At 49.1% G+C, this 17,829-nt stretch overlaps 1 protein-coding gene across 4 annotated transcripts in view; it reads left to right on the forward strand.

The window, feature by feature from the left end:
* The window catches only part of GRIN1 (glutamate ionotropic receptor NMDA type subunit 1), a 30,924-nt gene that overhangs the window by 6,731 nt on the left and 6,364 nt on the right, over nucleotides 1-17,829 (forward strand). For 2 of the 4 annotated variants that reach the window (XM_070955489.1, XM_070955491.1), the window contains exons 3-19: nucleotides 283-459; nucleotides 3,164-3,226; nucleotides 4,091-4,191; nucleotides 6,418-6,539; nucleotides 6,979-7,153; nucleotides 7,365-7,509; nucleotides 7,730-7,813; nucleotides 8,072-8,207; nucleotides 8,677-8,804; nucleotides 9,833-9,997; nucleotides 10,800-10,918; nucleotides 11,384-11,496; nucleotides 11,762-11,910; nucleotides 12,204-12,361; nucleotides 13,149-13,310; nucleotides 14,087-14,196; nucleotides 15,422-15,567. In XM_070955489.1, coding sequence (XP_070811590.1) covers nucleotides 283-459; nucleotides 3,164-3,226; nucleotides 4,091-4,191; nucleotides 6,418-6,539; nucleotides 6,979-7,153; nucleotides 7,365-7,509; nucleotides 7,730-7,813; nucleotides 8,072-8,207; nucleotides 8,677-8,804; nucleotides 9,833-9,997; nucleotides 10,800-10,918; nucleotides 11,384-11,496; nucleotides 11,762-11,910; nucleotides 12,204-12,361; nucleotides 13,149-13,310; nucleotides 14,087-14,196; nucleotides 15,422-15,567 — 2,253 coding nt within the window. The remainder of the gene's footprint in view (nucleotides 1-282; nucleotides 460-3,163; nucleotides 3,227-4,090; nucleotides 4,192-6,417; nucleotides 6,540-6,978; nucleotides 7,154-7,364; nucleotides 7,510-7,729; nucleotides 7,814-8,071; nucleotides 8,208-8,676; nucleotides 8,805-9,832; nucleotides 9,998-10,799; nucleotides 10,919-11,383; nucleotides 11,497-11,761; nucleotides 11,911-12,203; nucleotides 12,362-13,148; nucleotides 13,311-14,086; nucleotides 14,197-15,421; nucleotides 15,568-17,829) is intronic. The other 2 variants (XM_070955490.1, XM_070955492.1) reach the window with 1 other exon arrangement.

Raw genomic sequence — 17,829 nt, forward strand, 5'->3', positions numbered from 1 at the left:
ATGAAGAAGAGTCCTTGCTTACCATCTGAGGGTAATCTATAGATCTTTGCTGGTCAGCACACGGAAACAAGATCTTTTCAAAAGTAATTAAGCTTTAGAAAGATTTATCAGGGTAAAGTACAAGGCTTACAAACCAGTCCCTGGAGAACAAAATAAAATCCTGGAGTTTGTTTTCTGGATTCCCTATAAAGACAGCCCCTTATGTGGAAAACCTTTCAACCGCCCAGCAATGTTGCCTTTTTCCTTTCAGACTTTTGGTTTGCTCCTGTCTTTCATTTGCAGAGTATTCACCTGTCCTTCCTACGAACGGTGCCCCCCTACTCCCACCAGTCCAACGTTTGGTTCGAGATGATGCGCTTTTACAAGTGGAACCATATCATCCTCATTGTCAGCGATGACCACGAAGGGCGAGCTGCCCAAAAGAAGCTGGAGACTCTCTTGGAAGAGAAGGAATCCAAGGTCAGTATCCCCCATGCTCCACTGCCTAAACTTCTCTGGATACAGCAGAACCTTTAAAACTCTCAGGCTTGTTGTATGTATGTAGAGCCGTGTATGTAAAACACCTTCTTTCTTCCCATTGTTAACATGACTAACATCATGCTTTAAGCATCAACGGTGTCTCTTGAGTAGTACCTAACGAAACTTTGTACTCTTATTCATTTCACTTGCTTTACCATGGTCGAAAACCTTCTGCATAAAAAAAAAGAGAGAGAGAAAACATGCAAACAAAACCGGCAACAACTGTGAAATGAGGAGAAACATAACCTGGAGCTTTGCAAATCCCCATCTCTCAATGGCGAGTGTGCTGATAAGAGAAAGTTCTCCAGAGTAGTAAGGAAGCTACCCAAGGCCTCCTGGTCTCTTGTGGGCCAGCTGGGGTCAGAGAGAGAGAAAGAGAGCATGAGAGAGAGAGAAAGGAAGGAAGGAAGGAAGAGAAAGAAAGAGAGAGAGGAAGGAAGGAAGGAGAAAGGAAGGAAGGAAGGAAGGAAGGAAGGAAGGAAGGAAGGAAGGAAGGAAGGGAGGGGAAATGGTTAGCTGAGCATCTCAGATCCTAGCACGGCTTGTCCCTTCCATGGGCTCCCTGATTCCTACTGGCTCGGTCTTGCTAGAATACTTTGGGGTCAGGCTTGGTCCTGGACAGCAGCAGGATCCTTGGCTCTCTTTAGGATACTTCCAGTTACTTTCGCTTCCCAGCTTGCTGACATGCCTTTCTGCTACTCCCGTTCTCCACAAGCCTCTTCCACATTCCTTCTAAGTTCTGATCCCTTTCTACAGGAATTTATACTGCTAATCAATTTGCATCGTAAGACTGACATACCCGCTTTCATAATCAAGGTCAGAGAAAGAGCATCTTCTTCCACCCTGCAAAGCATAAAAAAATCACCTTTATGCTGATACAACGGCTTGTAAGGCAAAAGGTTTGTTCCGTATTTCAAAAAATAGTAAATGATGGTGCAGATGTGCTGTAGCCTTTTCCTACTGGCTGTTATTAACACGCACTGGCTTCATGGCCTTCACTGGACTACACAGCTAATGGTTACCAGGCAGAGAAATCAGGGCAGTTTTCCCTCTGCAGTTCCCACAGCCTAGACAGAACTATGCAGACAGGACAGAGGTTGCTGTAAATACGGGTGGAGAGGGAGAATCACATCAGAATATTCCTCTCATTCAATAAATCTCTCTGCACACACAGACAACTAGTATAGCAAGTCGAGCTAAGTTGAGCTAAGAATTGCTGCTTTTCTATGAGTTTGTTGGTTTCCCTTTAATAAATCCCCACCATTCCTGCTAACAGCTAACTTTTTGTTCAGGCAAAACTCAGAACAAGACAGATGCAATGGCCCCCTGTGGACAGGCAGAGTCCAGAATATGGCTCTGCCTTGGATCAGAAAAGGTTGCTCGTTGAGCCTCAGTCTTGAAGTCACTTTGAATGGCACACAGAATCTTTCATCCATATGGAAGGGTCTTATTTAAAACTTTCTTTCCACACCCTATCAGAGCAACATAACCAAACCAAAGCCGCTCTAAACTAAACCTATAGTTGCCCCAAGTTTAGAAAATGCTCTTCCAGATTAGAACGGAGAGGGTATTTCTAAAGAGCTTCCCAACATCTACCAGATGCTCAGCTGGCAGAGCAGAAGGCCAGAGCAGAGGCTCCTGCAATGACTGGGGGATCCCTTCTTTTTTTGATGCTTTGACTGCATAGTCCTAGGCAGGACTGTCCAAAACATCAGTGCTCTGGTGTCTAGCCAGTCCCAATAGGATTGCAACCCTCATGATTGCTCTGGGACGCTGACTCTTCTCTAAGGGGATGTGGCTCAGCTCAGAGATCTCACAAGAAGCCCTGGCGATGATCCATGGCATGGCGTGGCATTTTAATGGCTTTAATGTACTTTCCATGAAAGAGGGATTACGCAGCAGGAGGTGGTGGCGGAGTGGATTGGCCAGTCACCACAGTTCAGGAGGTGCTGCATTTTCAGAGCCAGGGTCCCTGTGAACCCTGGAACCAGCTGTGGAGGAGGGCGGTTTGGCCTTAGGAGTTTCAGACGTACCTGATGGGGGGAAACCCTTCAGTTTATTCCACCAAAGCTCTTCTCATGCTTCCCTCTCTCTCTCTCTCTCTCTGAAAGCTGGAGAAGGCGATGAGAAGGAACGTCCCATTCCATCTTTGTGCATCCACCTCTCTTGCATCTGTCTGCATCTGGCCTCCTTTTAGCCCCTGAGGTCTTATTGGATGTCCGCAGAGCCATCTGGAAAGCTGCTTATCCAGATCAGCTACCCAAAGAATCTTATCTTTTCCTCTGGCTTTCCTGGCTTCCAAAAGGATGCGGTCCAGGACAAGTGATCATGGTTGGCTAATAGATCGGGTTGAACATACCTATTATGGAAACTTATAATACTTGCTGTAGGCTCCAATGCTCGACAGCGAGAAAGACGTAGCAAGCGAGAGGGGAGGCAAGATGGAGCCAGGTTCAGCTGGGGAGGGGCCAGAGGGCCCCCCTCTCTCCTGGGTTTTGCGTGCTCCAGGGTTATAGCGTTCCCTTTTCACAAACAGTGGAGAAAGAGTTGGATATTGGATTGCTTTACTACACGTCATTTTTTTTCAACTGTTTATAATATTCTTCTGTGTCTACATATTTTTTCTGTGCACATTATTCATCAGAGTAAAAAAAGGAACTATGACAGCCTCGAACAACTATCCTATGACAGCAAGCGAGGACCCAAGGTATATTTGCATGGACAATGCACGCCGCCCACCAACCTAACTAGCAAAATGATGAACTTGGCCACAGGCACAAGGAAAAATTAATTAAAAATCAGAATCAGAATCAAAAAAAATATGTACCAAGCAAGCGAGCAAACTCCATGTTTTTGGTAGCACGTTATTTTATGTTGGGATAAGTTTGGTTTGACCCTGAGAATGGAAATGTAGCAAGCCAGCCCTGGAAATATTTGTTTTGGAGACATGCATGTAAAGCAATAATCAACTTGCAAGTATTTTTTTTCTTTCTTTCTTGAAAAATTGAACCAATCCCTTCCTGCTGTCCTTTCCTTTCCTCTTCTCCCCCCACCTCCTGCCAAAAAGAAATGGTTCCTTGGCGTGAAACTTTCACTTTGATTCCCCACGTTCCCAAGATGAACCTTGTGCATTTTCAAAAATTTTGAGTTCCCCTGGTTTATTGTTTGGTTTTGTTTTTCTGAAAAACAACACTGGTTTGAGTTTTCAATTGCATTGCAAATAAACAAATATGTATCAATGATACTTATATATGCCTTTTTTCCTCTTTTCTCTACAAATGCACGCCTCTCTTTGACTCTTGAGTGACTGCATGCACGGTGCAAAAGTTTTTAAAAATTAAAGAGAAAACAGTATCGATTAATATCAAAGAAAGGGGGAAAAGCCCTAAGAGAAAAAAGAAAAGAAAGAAAAAAAAAGAGAAAAGAAAAGAAAAAATAACTTCCCTCTGCCCTTCCTTTCCATGCCTAGCAGTGCTTTGAAAGAGGGATGGAATTCTCTTTCCTAGAAAGCATGGTTCTGACTCCGCTCTGCGGCCTTTGCACTAATCCCTCTCGCTCACACCCATTGCAGGCCGAGAAGGTGCTTCAGTTCGAACCAGGGACAAAAAATGTGACTTCACTGCTGCTGGAAGCCAAAGAACTGGAGGCTCGGGTGATTATCCTCTCCGCAAGGTAAGCCCTGCACCTAACCACCACCTGCCTTTCAGCGTTCAGGCCTCACACGCAGATGCTGCAGCCGCTGGGTGCAACGATGTCCGGGCCCCTGATTCCTGGGGGGCCCTCCTGTCCTGCACCACTGAGAAGCAGTAGAAGAGAGGTAAATGATGCACCAGATGGGAATCCAGCCAAAGCCAGATGGGTTCCTGGCACAATCACAAGGGAAACCTCGGGGCTACAGACAGGACAGGAAAAAGCCACCCACCTGGCCAGGTGACAACAGCTTAGAGTCCAAACTGAGGAGCTGTAGAATGGGAGCAGTCCCACCGGTACCAGCACTGCACTCCTTCCAGCAAGCTAACCCCTTTGGCTTCCTTTTGGGCTCCCTCATCCCACCCTCAGGAAACTGCAGAGTGGGAGGGGGAGGCCTTCTACTTCCCCTCTTTCTCCTCGGTGTTAGCCACACACCATCCATTGATGGGGCTGAGGGCAGAGTCCAGCAGGTGACGCCCCCTGCCTAATATCCAGATCTGCCTTGATGTGACCCAATGATGTTCTCTGCCCTGAGACATGGAACAGCCAGATGCCCAGGCATAGGTGCCAGCAGTAGTCCTCAGGCAGACCAGAGAGGAGAGGAGTCCTCAGCCAGCAGCGGTTGCAGCTGCCCAAAGGGTCACCGCATCACCAGGGACAGTATCGAGACTGCAGGAACTGGTAGCCCCTTCCATGCTTCACTGCTCAGACCATGCCTGCAATATCCTGTCCAGTGCTGGTCATCACCATACAAGGAGGGCCTCCGGAAGGGATCCAAACCCTCTGAAGAGCAGTTAAGGGAACTGGGTGAGGAAGCTTCCGATATGTGAAGGGCCGTCCCAGAGAGGCGGGGTGCACGCATTCTCCACAATGCCTGAGGACAGGGCCAGAACCAGTGGGGGGAGCGTTACTGCGGGAGAACCAAACTCAGAATAAAGGGGAATTTCCGACCGAGGAATAGTCTGCCACTTGGAGCCCATCACTGGAGGATTTCAAGCCACGGTTGGGCAGCCATTGGTCTGGGATGGCCTGAGGATTCCTGCCCTGGAAAGGGGGCTGGACTAAAAGACCCTGAGGGCCCTTCCAACTGTAGACAATGATTCTATGGTTCCAAAGTCTGGATTTCTACCGGAGCTAAAATTAAAGTTTAAAGTTCAAACTTATTTCTAAGAAATGTATTTCAATCCTCTGCACATTTACTCAGAATGAAGCACCAGTGTATTTAATAGCCTTACATCCTAAAAATGTAGGATTATAGTCCCAGTTACTTGAACATGTTAACTCCAACTCTAAAATTCTAAATTGAGGAGCCAAGTTATCTATTAGCTCTGAGATTATTACATAAAGAAATAAATTGCTAGATGAAACATACGATTCCACACTTTGCAGTTATTGACATAATTTATGCAGCGTGTTCACTCATTCAGCAACTTTGCACTGGCTGAACGGAGAACTGGAAGCTGAGACCCCAAAGGTTCAGCTGGACAGCTCACCTTTAGAGAAACTTCTAGGGTGCCAAACATCTGTGGTTCTTCTGCATGGGTTATTTTCTTAGGTTTCCCACCTATCTTTTGTTTCTTTCCACACAAAGGAAGTGTTAAGAGGAAGGTCCTTGAGAGAGCCTCCCACCTTCCCCAACTCAAGAAATGTTCCAAGAGAAATCAGGATCTTGAGGAATCTTGGCTGCCCACTCCCTGAAAGGGACAATTTCCCTAAACTACTTGCCATTTGGTCCTGATGTTCTGCCTCCCTGGGATCACTGACCATCCAATAATTTGCCCATTCAGTTTGTGAGAGCGTTCTTCCCTAATGCCTCCCTCCTGAAGCCCAAGCCAGACAAATAGACGGCCCCAGCCTCGGACTCCTGCCTTCTGCACTGGAGAAGCCTTCGGGAGCTTCCCTCTCTCCCTTTAAGAGCTGAGGTGGCTCACTGGTTAGAGTGCAGTATTGCAGGCTATTTCTGCTGACTGCTGGCTGACTGCAGTTCAGCAGTTCAAATCTCACCGGCTCAAGGTTGACCCCGCCTTCCATCCTTCTGAGGTGGGTAAAATGAGGACCCAGAGGGCAATATGCTGACTTTGTAAATCGCTTAGAGAGGGCTGTAAAGCACTATGAAGTGATATATAAGTCTAAGTGCTATTGCTATTGCTATTGCTATTAAGGAAGGGCAAGAGATTCCTTGCCAGTGCCATCTCTGTTCTCTTCCAGCGAGGACGATGCCACCACCGTGTATATGGCAGCAGCCAAAGAAAACATGACCGGTCCGGGTTACGTATGGCTGGTGGGAGAAAGGGAGATCTCAGGCAACGCCTTGCGCAATGCGCCAGAAGGTACCCATCCTGGTCCTACCATCCTCTCAAGTCACACAGCTTCTGGTCCCAAGTGCCTTCCTCTTGGCTGTCTAGCATGCTCTGCTGACGTTTCTGTTCTGGGTTGCCAGATGAGAGAATTTACAAGATGGGGAGGGTCAGCACTAATGTGGCAAACTGAAGCAATGTCCTGCTCAGTGTGGACAGAATGGAAAGATTCATCTTCCACTTCTTATAATTATTTCATGCGGTAAGGACAACCAGCTCGCTCAGGGACTAAGGCGAGGCTCAGAGCCTCCAAGGCGAGCCTCCAAGCCCAAAGGCAGTCTCACTCAGACAAGCAGATTCTGGGAGTAAATGGCTCAGGATCGCTGCCCTCGGTGCCCCCAAAGGCCCCAGCTAGCGGAAACGGAGCTCACATGAGGGGGTCTTCTCAGTCTCTTCTCTTTGACCGTTTCAGGACTGATTGGTTTACAGCTCATGAACGGGAAGAACGAATCTGCTCATATCAGAGACGCAGTCGCTGTGGTGGCACAGGCTGTACATGACTTGTTTGAGAAGGAGAACATCACTGACCCTCCCCGGGGCTGTGTGGGGAACACTAACATCTGGAAGACGGGGCCCCTCTTCAAAAGGTAGCGGTTCTCCTGCCCCTGCTCTTCAGGCCGTGGGCCCAGCAAATACTCCAGGAGGAGGGAGGGCCAGCTGAGTCACGGGGCCTGTCCCACTGCCCAAGACCACCCGGAGTACTTCCCCCCGGACCCTCCCGAGAGGCGAAGGGGGCTGAAACGCTGCTGCCTTGAGGCCACACAGCCTGCAAAGCCTAAACGAGACAACTTCTCTTAGGGTGCTGATGCAGACCAAATATGCAGAAGGCGTGACTGGCAGGGTAGAGTTTAATGAAGACGGGGACAGGAAATATGCCAACTATAGTGTCATGAATCTCCAGAACAACAAACTGGTGCAGGTCGGAGTCTACAACGGGAGCCACGTACGTACAGCCCATTTCTTGAATCTTCCTATCCCTTCATTTCAGCTCTAGAAAGGAAGGCCCTGAATTTTGGGCCTCCTGTGAATTTCCATAGTATAAAACGCAGCATAAAACACAGACAGTCCCACATGTCCTGCCTGGCCATCATTAGCGGCTGGAGCCTCTGCCCAGCCCTGCTGGAACAGTTTGTAACTGTCCTGCCTGAATTGCACCTTCACAGTTTCTGCCCAATGACCGAAAGATCGTCTGGCCGGGAGGGGAAACAGAAACTCCGCAGGGCTACGAGATGTCCACAAAACTAAAGGTAGGCTCTGCCTGGTGGCAATGCCCAGCCGGCTTCAGTGGGGAAAGGCCTGTTGGCTCACTTCCAATGAGAGAATTAAAGCCGGGTTCTAGAGGAGCTGTCCTCCCGGGTTCACCAATGAGGGCTGTCTCTGGGAGTCAGCCCGGGGGGGGGGGGAAGGAGGGGCTCGTTGTGACCGCTGAACCTTTCTTCTCCCAAGCAGACTTTAGCAAGGGGCTCCTCCAAGGCCACAAGGCTTTCTGGCCTCTCTTTCCACAGATAGTCACAATCCATCAGGAGCCATTTGTCTACGTGAAGCCCACCCTGGCCGACGGGAAGTGCAAGCCGCTGCTCAACAGCACGGGGGGACTGGTGCAGCAGGTGCTCTGTACTGGGCCCAACGAGACCTTGCCAGGTGAACCCCTCGGCCCGGAATCTAACGCCCCAACTGAATCCACCCACCCACCCAAGACCCACCACTGCCAAGTGAAGGACTGCAGCTCCCACTTTCTCTCCATTGGCAAAATTCGCTGCCAGCAACTTAATAAGTTAAATAGTGAGGGATCCCTCCAAGGCATTTTCTTTATTTGCTTCCACTAATTTTTGATAGCTATTTTCGTTTTCTTCGGAACTAAGAGTCGGGCGATTGCACTGCTTTAAATCAACATGCAAAATATTTACACGGCTGTCAAATATCCTTCGAGGAGCCTGGTTCCGCCCAACATTTCCCTGCCCTTATTCCCACCTTTTTCTTAGCCGCATCACAAAGGGAAACCCGAAGTAGCTATCCTGAAAGCTCCCTAGTGCACAGGGGACCCGGAGTCGGATCTTCGGAGTGGGAAGGGTTGATCTTTTCGTTTCTCTCTTTCCTCATTGCAACACAGGGCGCCCCAGCGTAATGTTATGTTGTTATGGCTTCTGCATCGACTTACTCATCAAGCTTGCGAAGACAATGAATTTTACCTATGAAGTTCATCTAGTGGGTGACGGTAAATTTGGCACACAAGAACGGGTAAGGATACTGCCTTCCTCCCGGTCTAAGTGAAATTGAGCCAAAACAGTCAAAGTTGGCAGTAGTTTTCAATTTGCTTTGAATTTATAACGCTTATTTTTCTTCCCATTCAAAAAAGGGGGTGGTAAGTCTATGTTACCATCATGTCCAACCACCGTGCGTCAACATCTGGAGGTTGGAACCTGTCAGCATTCAACCAAGTTCAGAAACAGCTGCCGCAGGACTAGCTTCAGTTTACAGAGGGGGCCAGGGGTTAATGACGTGGTTTAAGCCCAAAGAAAGACCAGCTTCCAGAACAGGAGGATAAAGAACCTAAAGCAAGGCAGGGGAGCCTGTGCTGCAAGCAGACAGGGGTTTATATCAAGCAGCTGGCATGGAGGTGAGGAGCTGTAGAGCCCTGTAGACTCCAAATAGGATGTGGCGGCAGATAAGTGAACTAGCAAGGGATGACTGGCATGCAGGTATTAACCTACCTGGCTTGGAAAAGGCAATGCAGCAGGCACTCCCCACAGAGAGGAAGCTGAAGGTCTTGACTTGAAATCCCACTTAACTTGCAGCTGGCGGCTTGAGCAGCTGGCCTGAAGTTCAGAAAAGAAAGGGCAGGAGGGGTTGTCAGCTGCATTGGTTCTCCCCTGACTCAGCAAAGGCCAAGAGAACCCAATATTTCTACCAGATCAGGCATTACTAGCAGAATATTTATAGCACTGGGTTGATCTGTGGAGTCTTGGGTGACCTCTGAGCTTGGATGTTTGCTTGCAGAAGTTTCACTAGAGAGGTCCCTGGTCAGGATGTCTGCAAGAAACAACCAAGCTCAGAGAGCTCCAAACACTCTTAAGGCTTCCTAGTAGCCACAGTCCATGTTATGCCCCTCCGTTCCCTTCCCTTCCCTTCCCTGCTCGGACTTCCTAAGCAGCTCATGGCCAGACTCGCCTCGCTCAGAGGGAGGAGCTCATGCGCTCACTGAAGACGAGGCTCTTTTTGGACAGACCTGTGCAACGGAATGACCCTGGCCGGGGCTCTAATTGCAGGTGAACAACAGCAACAAGAAGGAGTGGAACGGGATGATGGGGGAGCTGCTGAGTGGCCAGGCTGACATGATTGTGGCACCACTAACCATTAACAATGAGCGGGCTCAGTATATTGAGTTTTCCAAGCCTTTTAAGTACCAAGGACTGACCATCCTCGTCAAGAAGGTAACACACAAATACCGACAGGGCAAAACGGTAGCCAAGAATATGAAGAGCAGTGGGAGCGAATCCCAGGCCTTCAGCTAAGGATGGAAAGACAGAGCCTTGAGTAAAAGGGCCTGGGCCGTCCTGCAGCAGCGGCTGCCTCCTCTGGAATGAAGCAATCCTTGTCCAGTAATACCCAGCCAAAATTAATTGTAATCCTAACAATAAGTGAAGGGGAGCTGCAGAAATAAAATTTAACAGCAACCTCTCTGATTCGGTGTGGAAGGTCCTTTTGCTTTCCAGCCAATTATGACAAACATAACAACAGCCCTTAACACTTATATACCGCTTCAGTGCTTTTACAGCCCTCTCTAAGCGGTTTACAGAGTCAGCATATTGCCCCTAACAATCTGGGTCCTCATTTTATCCACCTCGGAAGGATGGAAGGCTGAGTCAACCTTGAGCCTGGTGAGACTTGAACTGCTTAATTGCAGGCAGCCGGCAGGCAGCAAAAATAGCCTGCAGTACTGCACGCTAACCACTGCGTGGCCACCACGGCTCCTGAATAGACCCTCCATGTTTGGGGGCAGCCAATCCCTGAATTCCTCTTGCTCTGTGAAGGGACAAGAGTGGCAGGGTAAGAGTTTCCGCTTTCCTGCCCTGCCTGAGGATTTCCCAGCAGCACTGGAGTGGCAGTGATGGGAAACCGGTCTAGGCCGCGTTGGCCTGATCCACCCTGTTTTCAGCAGATCTCCGGATTCTGGCTGGAAATGGCCCACTCATTGCAGGCTTTTTCCAGCCGTGATTTCCTTCTGTGTTGCAGGAAATTCCCCGCAGCACCCTGGATTCATTCATGCAACCGTTCCAGAGCACATTATGGCTCCTGGTGGGGCTGTCGGTGCACGTGGTGGCCGTGATGTTATATCTGCTGGACCGTTTCAGGTACCTGAATCCTCAGAATGGGGAGGGAGACACGGTGTGTGTGTGTGTCTGTGTGGCTGTGGTGGGTGGGGACTGGTCATGAAAAGCCTCTGCAATTGGAGATGCTGGGATCCAGAAAGTTGACAACGATGTTGCTCAAGATGGAAAATCCAAAGGCCATCGCCATCAGTTCACTAAGCAGCCACTTAACCATCTCAGGGTATGCTTCCTTTGCATGATTTATGCCCCATCCAGTTGGAGGGAAGGGCAGGGAAATCCTGAAGCTTACGTTCTGCTCAAACCCTCCGAGTTTTCTTCCCAGCCGGAAGGTCTGAATACCTGTTTCTATTTGGTAATCCTCAGACTTTCAGGCAGTGGAATGAACCGGAAGCCTGCTCTTGTATGGACAGCCGTATTGGTGCCAATAGCGGCACTTCCTAGATGGGGCAGAACTCAATCAAGTGGTGTTGCTTGTCTCTTTTGCAGTCCCTTTGGCCGATTCAAAGTGAACAGTGAAGAAGAGGAAGAGGACGCCCTGACGCTTTCATCGGCCATGTGGTTTTCCTGGGGGGTCCTTCTGAATTCTGGCATCGGAGAAGGTGAGCCTCAGAACCCCTGGGGAGGGAAATCGCTGTTGCTTTGTGCCATCAGAGGGCAGAACGCATTCACCAGAGAGGAGAGATGAGGAGTCGGTAGAAGGATCTCCCTAGAAATGCCTCCCTTGATCTTGAGGCCTGTCCCGTTTTTTGTTTTTGTTTTCCTTTTGGGTCATTAAGTTCCATGTCAAGCAGAGGAAAAACTTTCTGTCCCTCCCTCTCCAACGTCAAGAGATTCCTTTTTTCTTTACTCTCTTGACTCTATCAGGTGCCCCAAGAAGTTTCTCAGCTCGGATCCTTGGCATGGTCTGGGCTGGTTTTGCCATGATTATCGTGGCCTCCTACACTGCCAACCTGGCTGCTTTCCTGGTGTTAGACAGGCCAGAGGAACGGATCACCGGCATCAACGATCCTCGGGTAATGAGAACGGCAAACTGCCTCCAAACAGACATTCTGCTCAGCAGGTGGCCTGTGACTCAGGAGGTGCCACTCAAATATTTCAGTGTATAGAACCAAAAAGAGGGCCCAGAAAAAGAGGGTATGTCTCTTATGATCACCATAAGAGAAACAAAAAGCAAGAATTGTCAGTGAGGGAAGGCTCCACCGCCCTGGCCATCCAATAGAGCCCTGGTTCAGATTTGATGGAGGGCAAAGGGGGGGTGGTGGTGGGGGAGCCAAGAGGGCAAAATCTTCTTGTTCTTGTTTCCCAGTTGCGAAACCCTTCGGATAAGTTCATCTATGCCACCGTGAAGCAGAGCTCGGTAGACATTTATTTCCGGAGGCAGGTGGAGCTAAGCACCATGTACCGGCACATGGAGAAACACAATTACGAAAGTGCTGCTGAAGCCATTCAGGCTGTTCGGGACAAGTAAGTGTTCGTCTGCAGCGCTCCTGTCTCCCCTCACGGCTTCTCCTCCCAGGTCTCCTTCCTGGAGCAAAGGATGGATCAGCATAAAGCTCAGAGCCGTCTGACTCTTCCAGCCCAGCTGCCTTTAGAGTAAGAAATGAGCTCCTCCCTGGCTCAAGGAAGCAGCCCAGGCACAGATGCTCTCTGCAGCCAGTTTAAGTCAGGGGTGAAATGCTCCCGCTTCAGACCGGATCGCCCAATCCGGTAGCGATGACGGCGGGTGGTTCGGAGAACCGGTAGCAAAAATCCCTGCCCCCCCTCATGCCCAGCTGAGCCACGCAATCATCAGAGGCTTTTTAAAAAATTTTAAAAGCACTTTTTCTACAACCTCTTCAGCCGAAACAATGCTTTTAAAAATAAAAAAAAGCCTCTGATGATTGCGCGGCTCAGCTGGGATCGTCAGAGGCTTTTAAAAGCAAAAAAAAAAAAAAAAAGTTGGCCACGCGCACCCAGTCACATTATCCCCACTACCACCAAGCCACACCCACAGAACTGGTAGTAACGAATTTTACATTTCATCACTGGTTTAAGCCCACCGCTGCTTTGGGAGGATCCGGCCACAGTAGAGGCAGCGGGCTCAGTAGGTTCCCCACACAGAAACGAGCAAGCAGGCAGTTCCCTCTTCTGATCAGTGGACACAGAGGGCGACTGGCTGAGTTTCTCTGCGAGGCAGCCCAGTTCCTTCCTCACGCCTTCTCTCCATCTCTTCCCCATTTACTTTATGGCCCTCCTTCCATCTCCACCACAGCAAGCTCCACGCCTTCATCTGGGACTCGGCTGTACTAGAATTTGAAGCCTCGCAGAAGTGTGACCTGGTGACTACAGGGGAGCTTTTCTTCCGCTCCGGCTTCGGCATTGGAATGCGCAAAGACAGTCCCTGGAAACAGAACGTCTCTCTGGCCATCCTCAAGTCTGTACTCTGTCTGTGGGGGAGAGGGGAGGTGGGAGAGCGGAGAGCTTTGGGAAGGGGGCGGGTGGGATCAAAGGCCAGTATGCTTCTTTGAGCATGACAGTCTGTGTTTTTTAAATAGGCTGTACACCGCCCTGAGTCCTTCGGGAGAAGGGCGGTATAGAAATAAAATTATTATTATTATTATTATTATTACAGTAGAAAGACAACAGGCCTCTCAAAACACTAGATTTCAAAGATACGCTTCCTAGAGTCCAGTAATTGACAAATTATTGTGTCAGAGCCCCAAGCACACGCCACTCTGGGCTATTCACGAAGGGTACTCACTCAGATGGCTGCAAACATCCAGGCAATGGCGAGATGGCAGTAGGGAGTAGTGTTTCTGTATTTCCTTGTTCACTCACTGCAATCCTCTGCCGCTGCCTCATTCCGGCCAGCTTCTGTTGACTCTGTGGCCACTGGCTGGATAAGTCAATCCATCCTGATACCAGAAACATGGAAGAGTTGTTAGTAATCCGTGGGAGAGCTCTTTGGGTTTGTGTGTGTGTGTGTGTGTGTGTGTGTGTGTGTGTGTGTGTGTGGCGGGGGGGATAAATCCTTACTGGGAGGTAAGGGAGAAGAGTACGGGGCGCAGTTTAAATCTCTTCCCATTGGAAAGCTTAGCTCAGGTTATACCGGGACGGAGAAGAAGGCCCTACGGTTCTCCTCCCTGTGCAGCAGCAGGAGTTGCTTCCTTCCCCCGGCGAATCATCCGTGCCCCCTTCTTTTGCTTCCAGCCTCCACGAGAATGGCTTCATGGAAGAACTTGACAAGACTTGGGTGAGATATCAGGAGTGTGATTCCCGCAGCAATGCTCCGGCAACACTCACCTTCGAAAACATGGCAGGTAAGATGGCTGCTTCCTACCTGCTTCGCAATCCCCTAATTTTTCTTTGGATTTCCCCAAATTTTTCAAAAATGTTCTTCTTAATTTCTTCCAATTCAATGCATGTTTGACTTCAGTGACATGTAAGCTGTTATCACAGAAGATCCTGACTATGGTTGCAATGAATTAACCTTTTTCTGGATCAGCATAATAGACTGAAACCAATTGACGCAATTGAAGTCCTATCAGTTCAAAAGCTGAGTAGTCTTAACAAATGAGTGGCTGTAATCACAAGGTTTTTGACTGGCAGGGTACACTGTAGTAGGGGGGGGTGAGGCAGAACCCTGGGGGTGCACCCAAAGGCCCACTAGTGGAACTGGGCCGAGTTTGGTCCCTTCCCTCAAGTTGTCCTTTAGATCCAAGAGGAGCCAGACTCAGACACCAGGCTGGCCGTGCCGTCTGCCATGTGGAAAAGCAGTACGGAAGGTTCAATCTGGCTGAGGGCCATGGCCACAGTGGGAGCATGCTCAGCTACCAAGATTGCCTGACTGAAAGCATCTGCAGCTCTCGGCAGCCTGGAAGCTGTAGCCATCACGGGAGCCAAGAGGCGGCTATAATATCCCTAGCTGAGCCATGGGACGATAGGATAAAATGGGGCTTTGCTCTAATGCTGCTCATCACAGAGCAAATGGTTTCTTGAATTTAGAATAGCTTTATTGTCACTTTAAATGTACACTAGTCGGCACACATCAAAATGGAATTTCATTGCATACAGCTCTCAAAGGGTCACCTCCTCCAGTATATACTACATGAACATGACAGAAATAAATAAATAAACAAACAAACAAACAAACAAACAAACAAATAAATAAGCATACATCCACATATATTATATGACACAGTTTGCCTCTATGTCAGTGAGGAGATGGGCATGCTCAAATGCCTCAGCCAGGAAAGAAAACCTCTGAAGGCCCAATCGCTTATTGACCTGGGAAATGTTGCCAGGGATGCTCCCCTCCTATCCTCCTGCCACTCAGAAAAGCAATGGCAGGAGTCCTTGGTTGGCATCACAGTTCTGGAAACCTGGGAAATACCAGACTTCCTCACCAGGAAGCCTCCGACAAAGCAGATGGCACGGAGGCTTCTGTGCCCGAGAGGGGTATTTTCATGATGAAAGGGAGCTGGAGAAAGCACTGCAGTCTCCGTCCAGATGTCTCCTTTGGGTTAACCTTCCTGCTTGTTTCAGGTGTATTCATGCTGGTGGCTGGAGGTATTGTGGCCGGGATATTTTTAATATTCATAGAAATAGCATACAAAAGGCATAAAGACGCCCGGAGGAAACAGATGCAACTGGCGTTCGCGGCAGTTAATGTGTGGCGGAAAAATCTGCAGGTAGGACAGACCGTTTTTAGAGCAACACCTCCAAAACAGGTGCGGTTTTTTTTGTTTCCCATTACTTCACCCAATCAGTGACTACCGTGCTATGTGGGATGCCCAGAGGCCTCCCTTCCCGCTTGCCACTAACAGAGGCAGCAGTTCCACGGGGGGGTGGGGGAGGGGAAGGGAGGGGGGTGTTACACACATGCCCCAAGCCCATATCCTGCTTTCTGGGGAGGCCAGTGGGGCACTCTGCAAATCCAGAGATTGGACAGGCCAGGGGCCCTCAGCCAGGCTTCTCTTCCCTGGGTGTGGCCCAACTGCTGCGCTTACCAGCGGGGCCCTCCCCCTTCTCCCCCGTTTCTCTTCTGGCCATCCAGGAGTCCAATGCTAGGAAAGATGGCGGTACTGATCGGGGGAGCACTTCCAGGAAGGAGGCCTTAGGCGATCCAGCGCACAATTACATGGCTAAAGATATTCACACAACCCGTGGCCCTAGTTCCATCCAAGGTCCCTTTAGCATCCCCCGTTGCCAGAAGAGGAGAGTAGAAGTGATGGAAATCTCTCCTGGCCCCCCATTCCCACCATTGAGGCCCCAGAGACAACTTTTCGAAGAAACACGCTCACCTCTTGCCCATCCTTTCACGTGCCAGCAAACTGGATCCGATCAGTGGCTCATGTTACTGGTATTTTTCCCCACGGTCTGCACTGGACTTAAGCCAGAATCTGCCAGACCCCGCTTCTTCATGCCAATGCCACCCATAAAACCAACCAGGTTTTGGCCATCAAATCGGAATGCCTGCTACCACCTTCAGTATCACAGACTAGGGCACCCAGCCGCTGGTTTGCCGCACCCTTCCTTATACACGGTGTGCCCACAGGCCGCCCTCCTCTCATTTCACAGAGAAGCGCAAGGGAAGTGGTGTCAGAGTAACGCCAAAAGAAGCCCCCTGTACAGAGAAGGAAAAGCCAAGAGAGTCTGGCAGGCCCATTCCCACCTGCAGATGCGCCTAGTGCTGCTGAAGCACATTCGAGGCTCGGATACCAGAAGAAGGCAAGCCATCCAATGGGAAGCCACCCACCAACACAACCATCAATGAGCCAATGAGCCAATTACCTCCCCCGCTTACCTGCCCCGCCCCACAGCCATGCAGAAGGGGTTAATCCAGAACAAGAGCACATTAGTCACTGCCATTTTTCACTTGCCAACTTTCTAGAAAAAGTCCTGCCCTGGGCCATGGGGGGGAAAAAGAATCTGTGGGGCGGTCAAGCATGCCACCCCAGGGGTGATAAATAAACAGAGAACGATGCTAAGAGATCCGTTTGACAATGTAAGACTTTTTCACAGGAGGATTCCTCAGACCACTAGTATCTGGTACATTGCTAGAAGGTAGGCAAGTGGAAAGATTTCTTTCTTCAAGAAAAAAAAATACAAAAAGCAAATATATCTATAACTTTTTTTGTTTGGTTTTATTTTGCTACCTGGGGAAATCACAGTTTTGCCATGGCTATTTTTGGCAATGCCATGGGAAGGCAAAAAAAAAAAAAAAAAAGAAAAAAAAAGAAAAGAAAAGAAAACCCAAAATGAAACCCCTCCCCTCCCTTCCCATCCTCTTGCTAGCTTTTCTTTTTCTGTGCATGCGCGTCGGAGTCATGGAGAATAACTGGAAAGGAGGAGGAAATGTATCCCCCGCGCATGCTCCATGCACCTGTGGGATACATTTTTGGTCACCCCGTCACGGGCTGGTAGAACCACACCTGGTTTCACCTTTTCCTCTCCCAAAGGGGTTAAAGAGAAAAAGAATGGGAAGAATTCGGATCGGCTGGGCTCCCCCACTCACCCTGCCCCACAAGAAAAGCAAGTTCCCCACGGTGCTGACCAGGTTTGACTGCCTACCACCCAACAGCTGTCTTTTTTGCCCCTCTTCATTCTGTTTCTTTGAGTTCCTGGCATCCTTAACTATCATTCAGAATTGTAATGCTTTGCTTATTCCCTTTCTTTTCCTTGTTTTAAGTTTTAATTTCAAGAGATTTTTGTTGTTTTATTTTTTTATATTTTATTTTATGTTGAAAAACAGTTCAAGTTTTACGCCAAGCATCACTGAAATTTTTGGAATACTTTTTTTTAACATACAATGACCTTCTCTTCCAATGCAGTCCTCTCTCTCTCTTGTGGCCGTAGGATTCACCTTCAGAAAAGGCCCTGAGCATTTTTATTTAGTGGTAGGTGAAAGTGTCTCACCTCTCTCTCTAGTTAGACCAGCTGTGACAGACAAG

The sequence above is a fragment of the Pituophis catenifer genome, unplaced genomic scaffold (assembly GCF_029215685.1).
Source record: "Pituophis catenifer annectens isolate HBS135680 unplaced genomic scaffold, rPitCat1.0.hap2 SCAF_17, whole genome shotgun sequence".
Classification (NCBI taxonomy): domain Eukaryota; kingdom Metazoa; phylum Chordata; class Lepidosauria; order Squamata; family Colubridae; genus Pituophis; species Pituophis catenifer.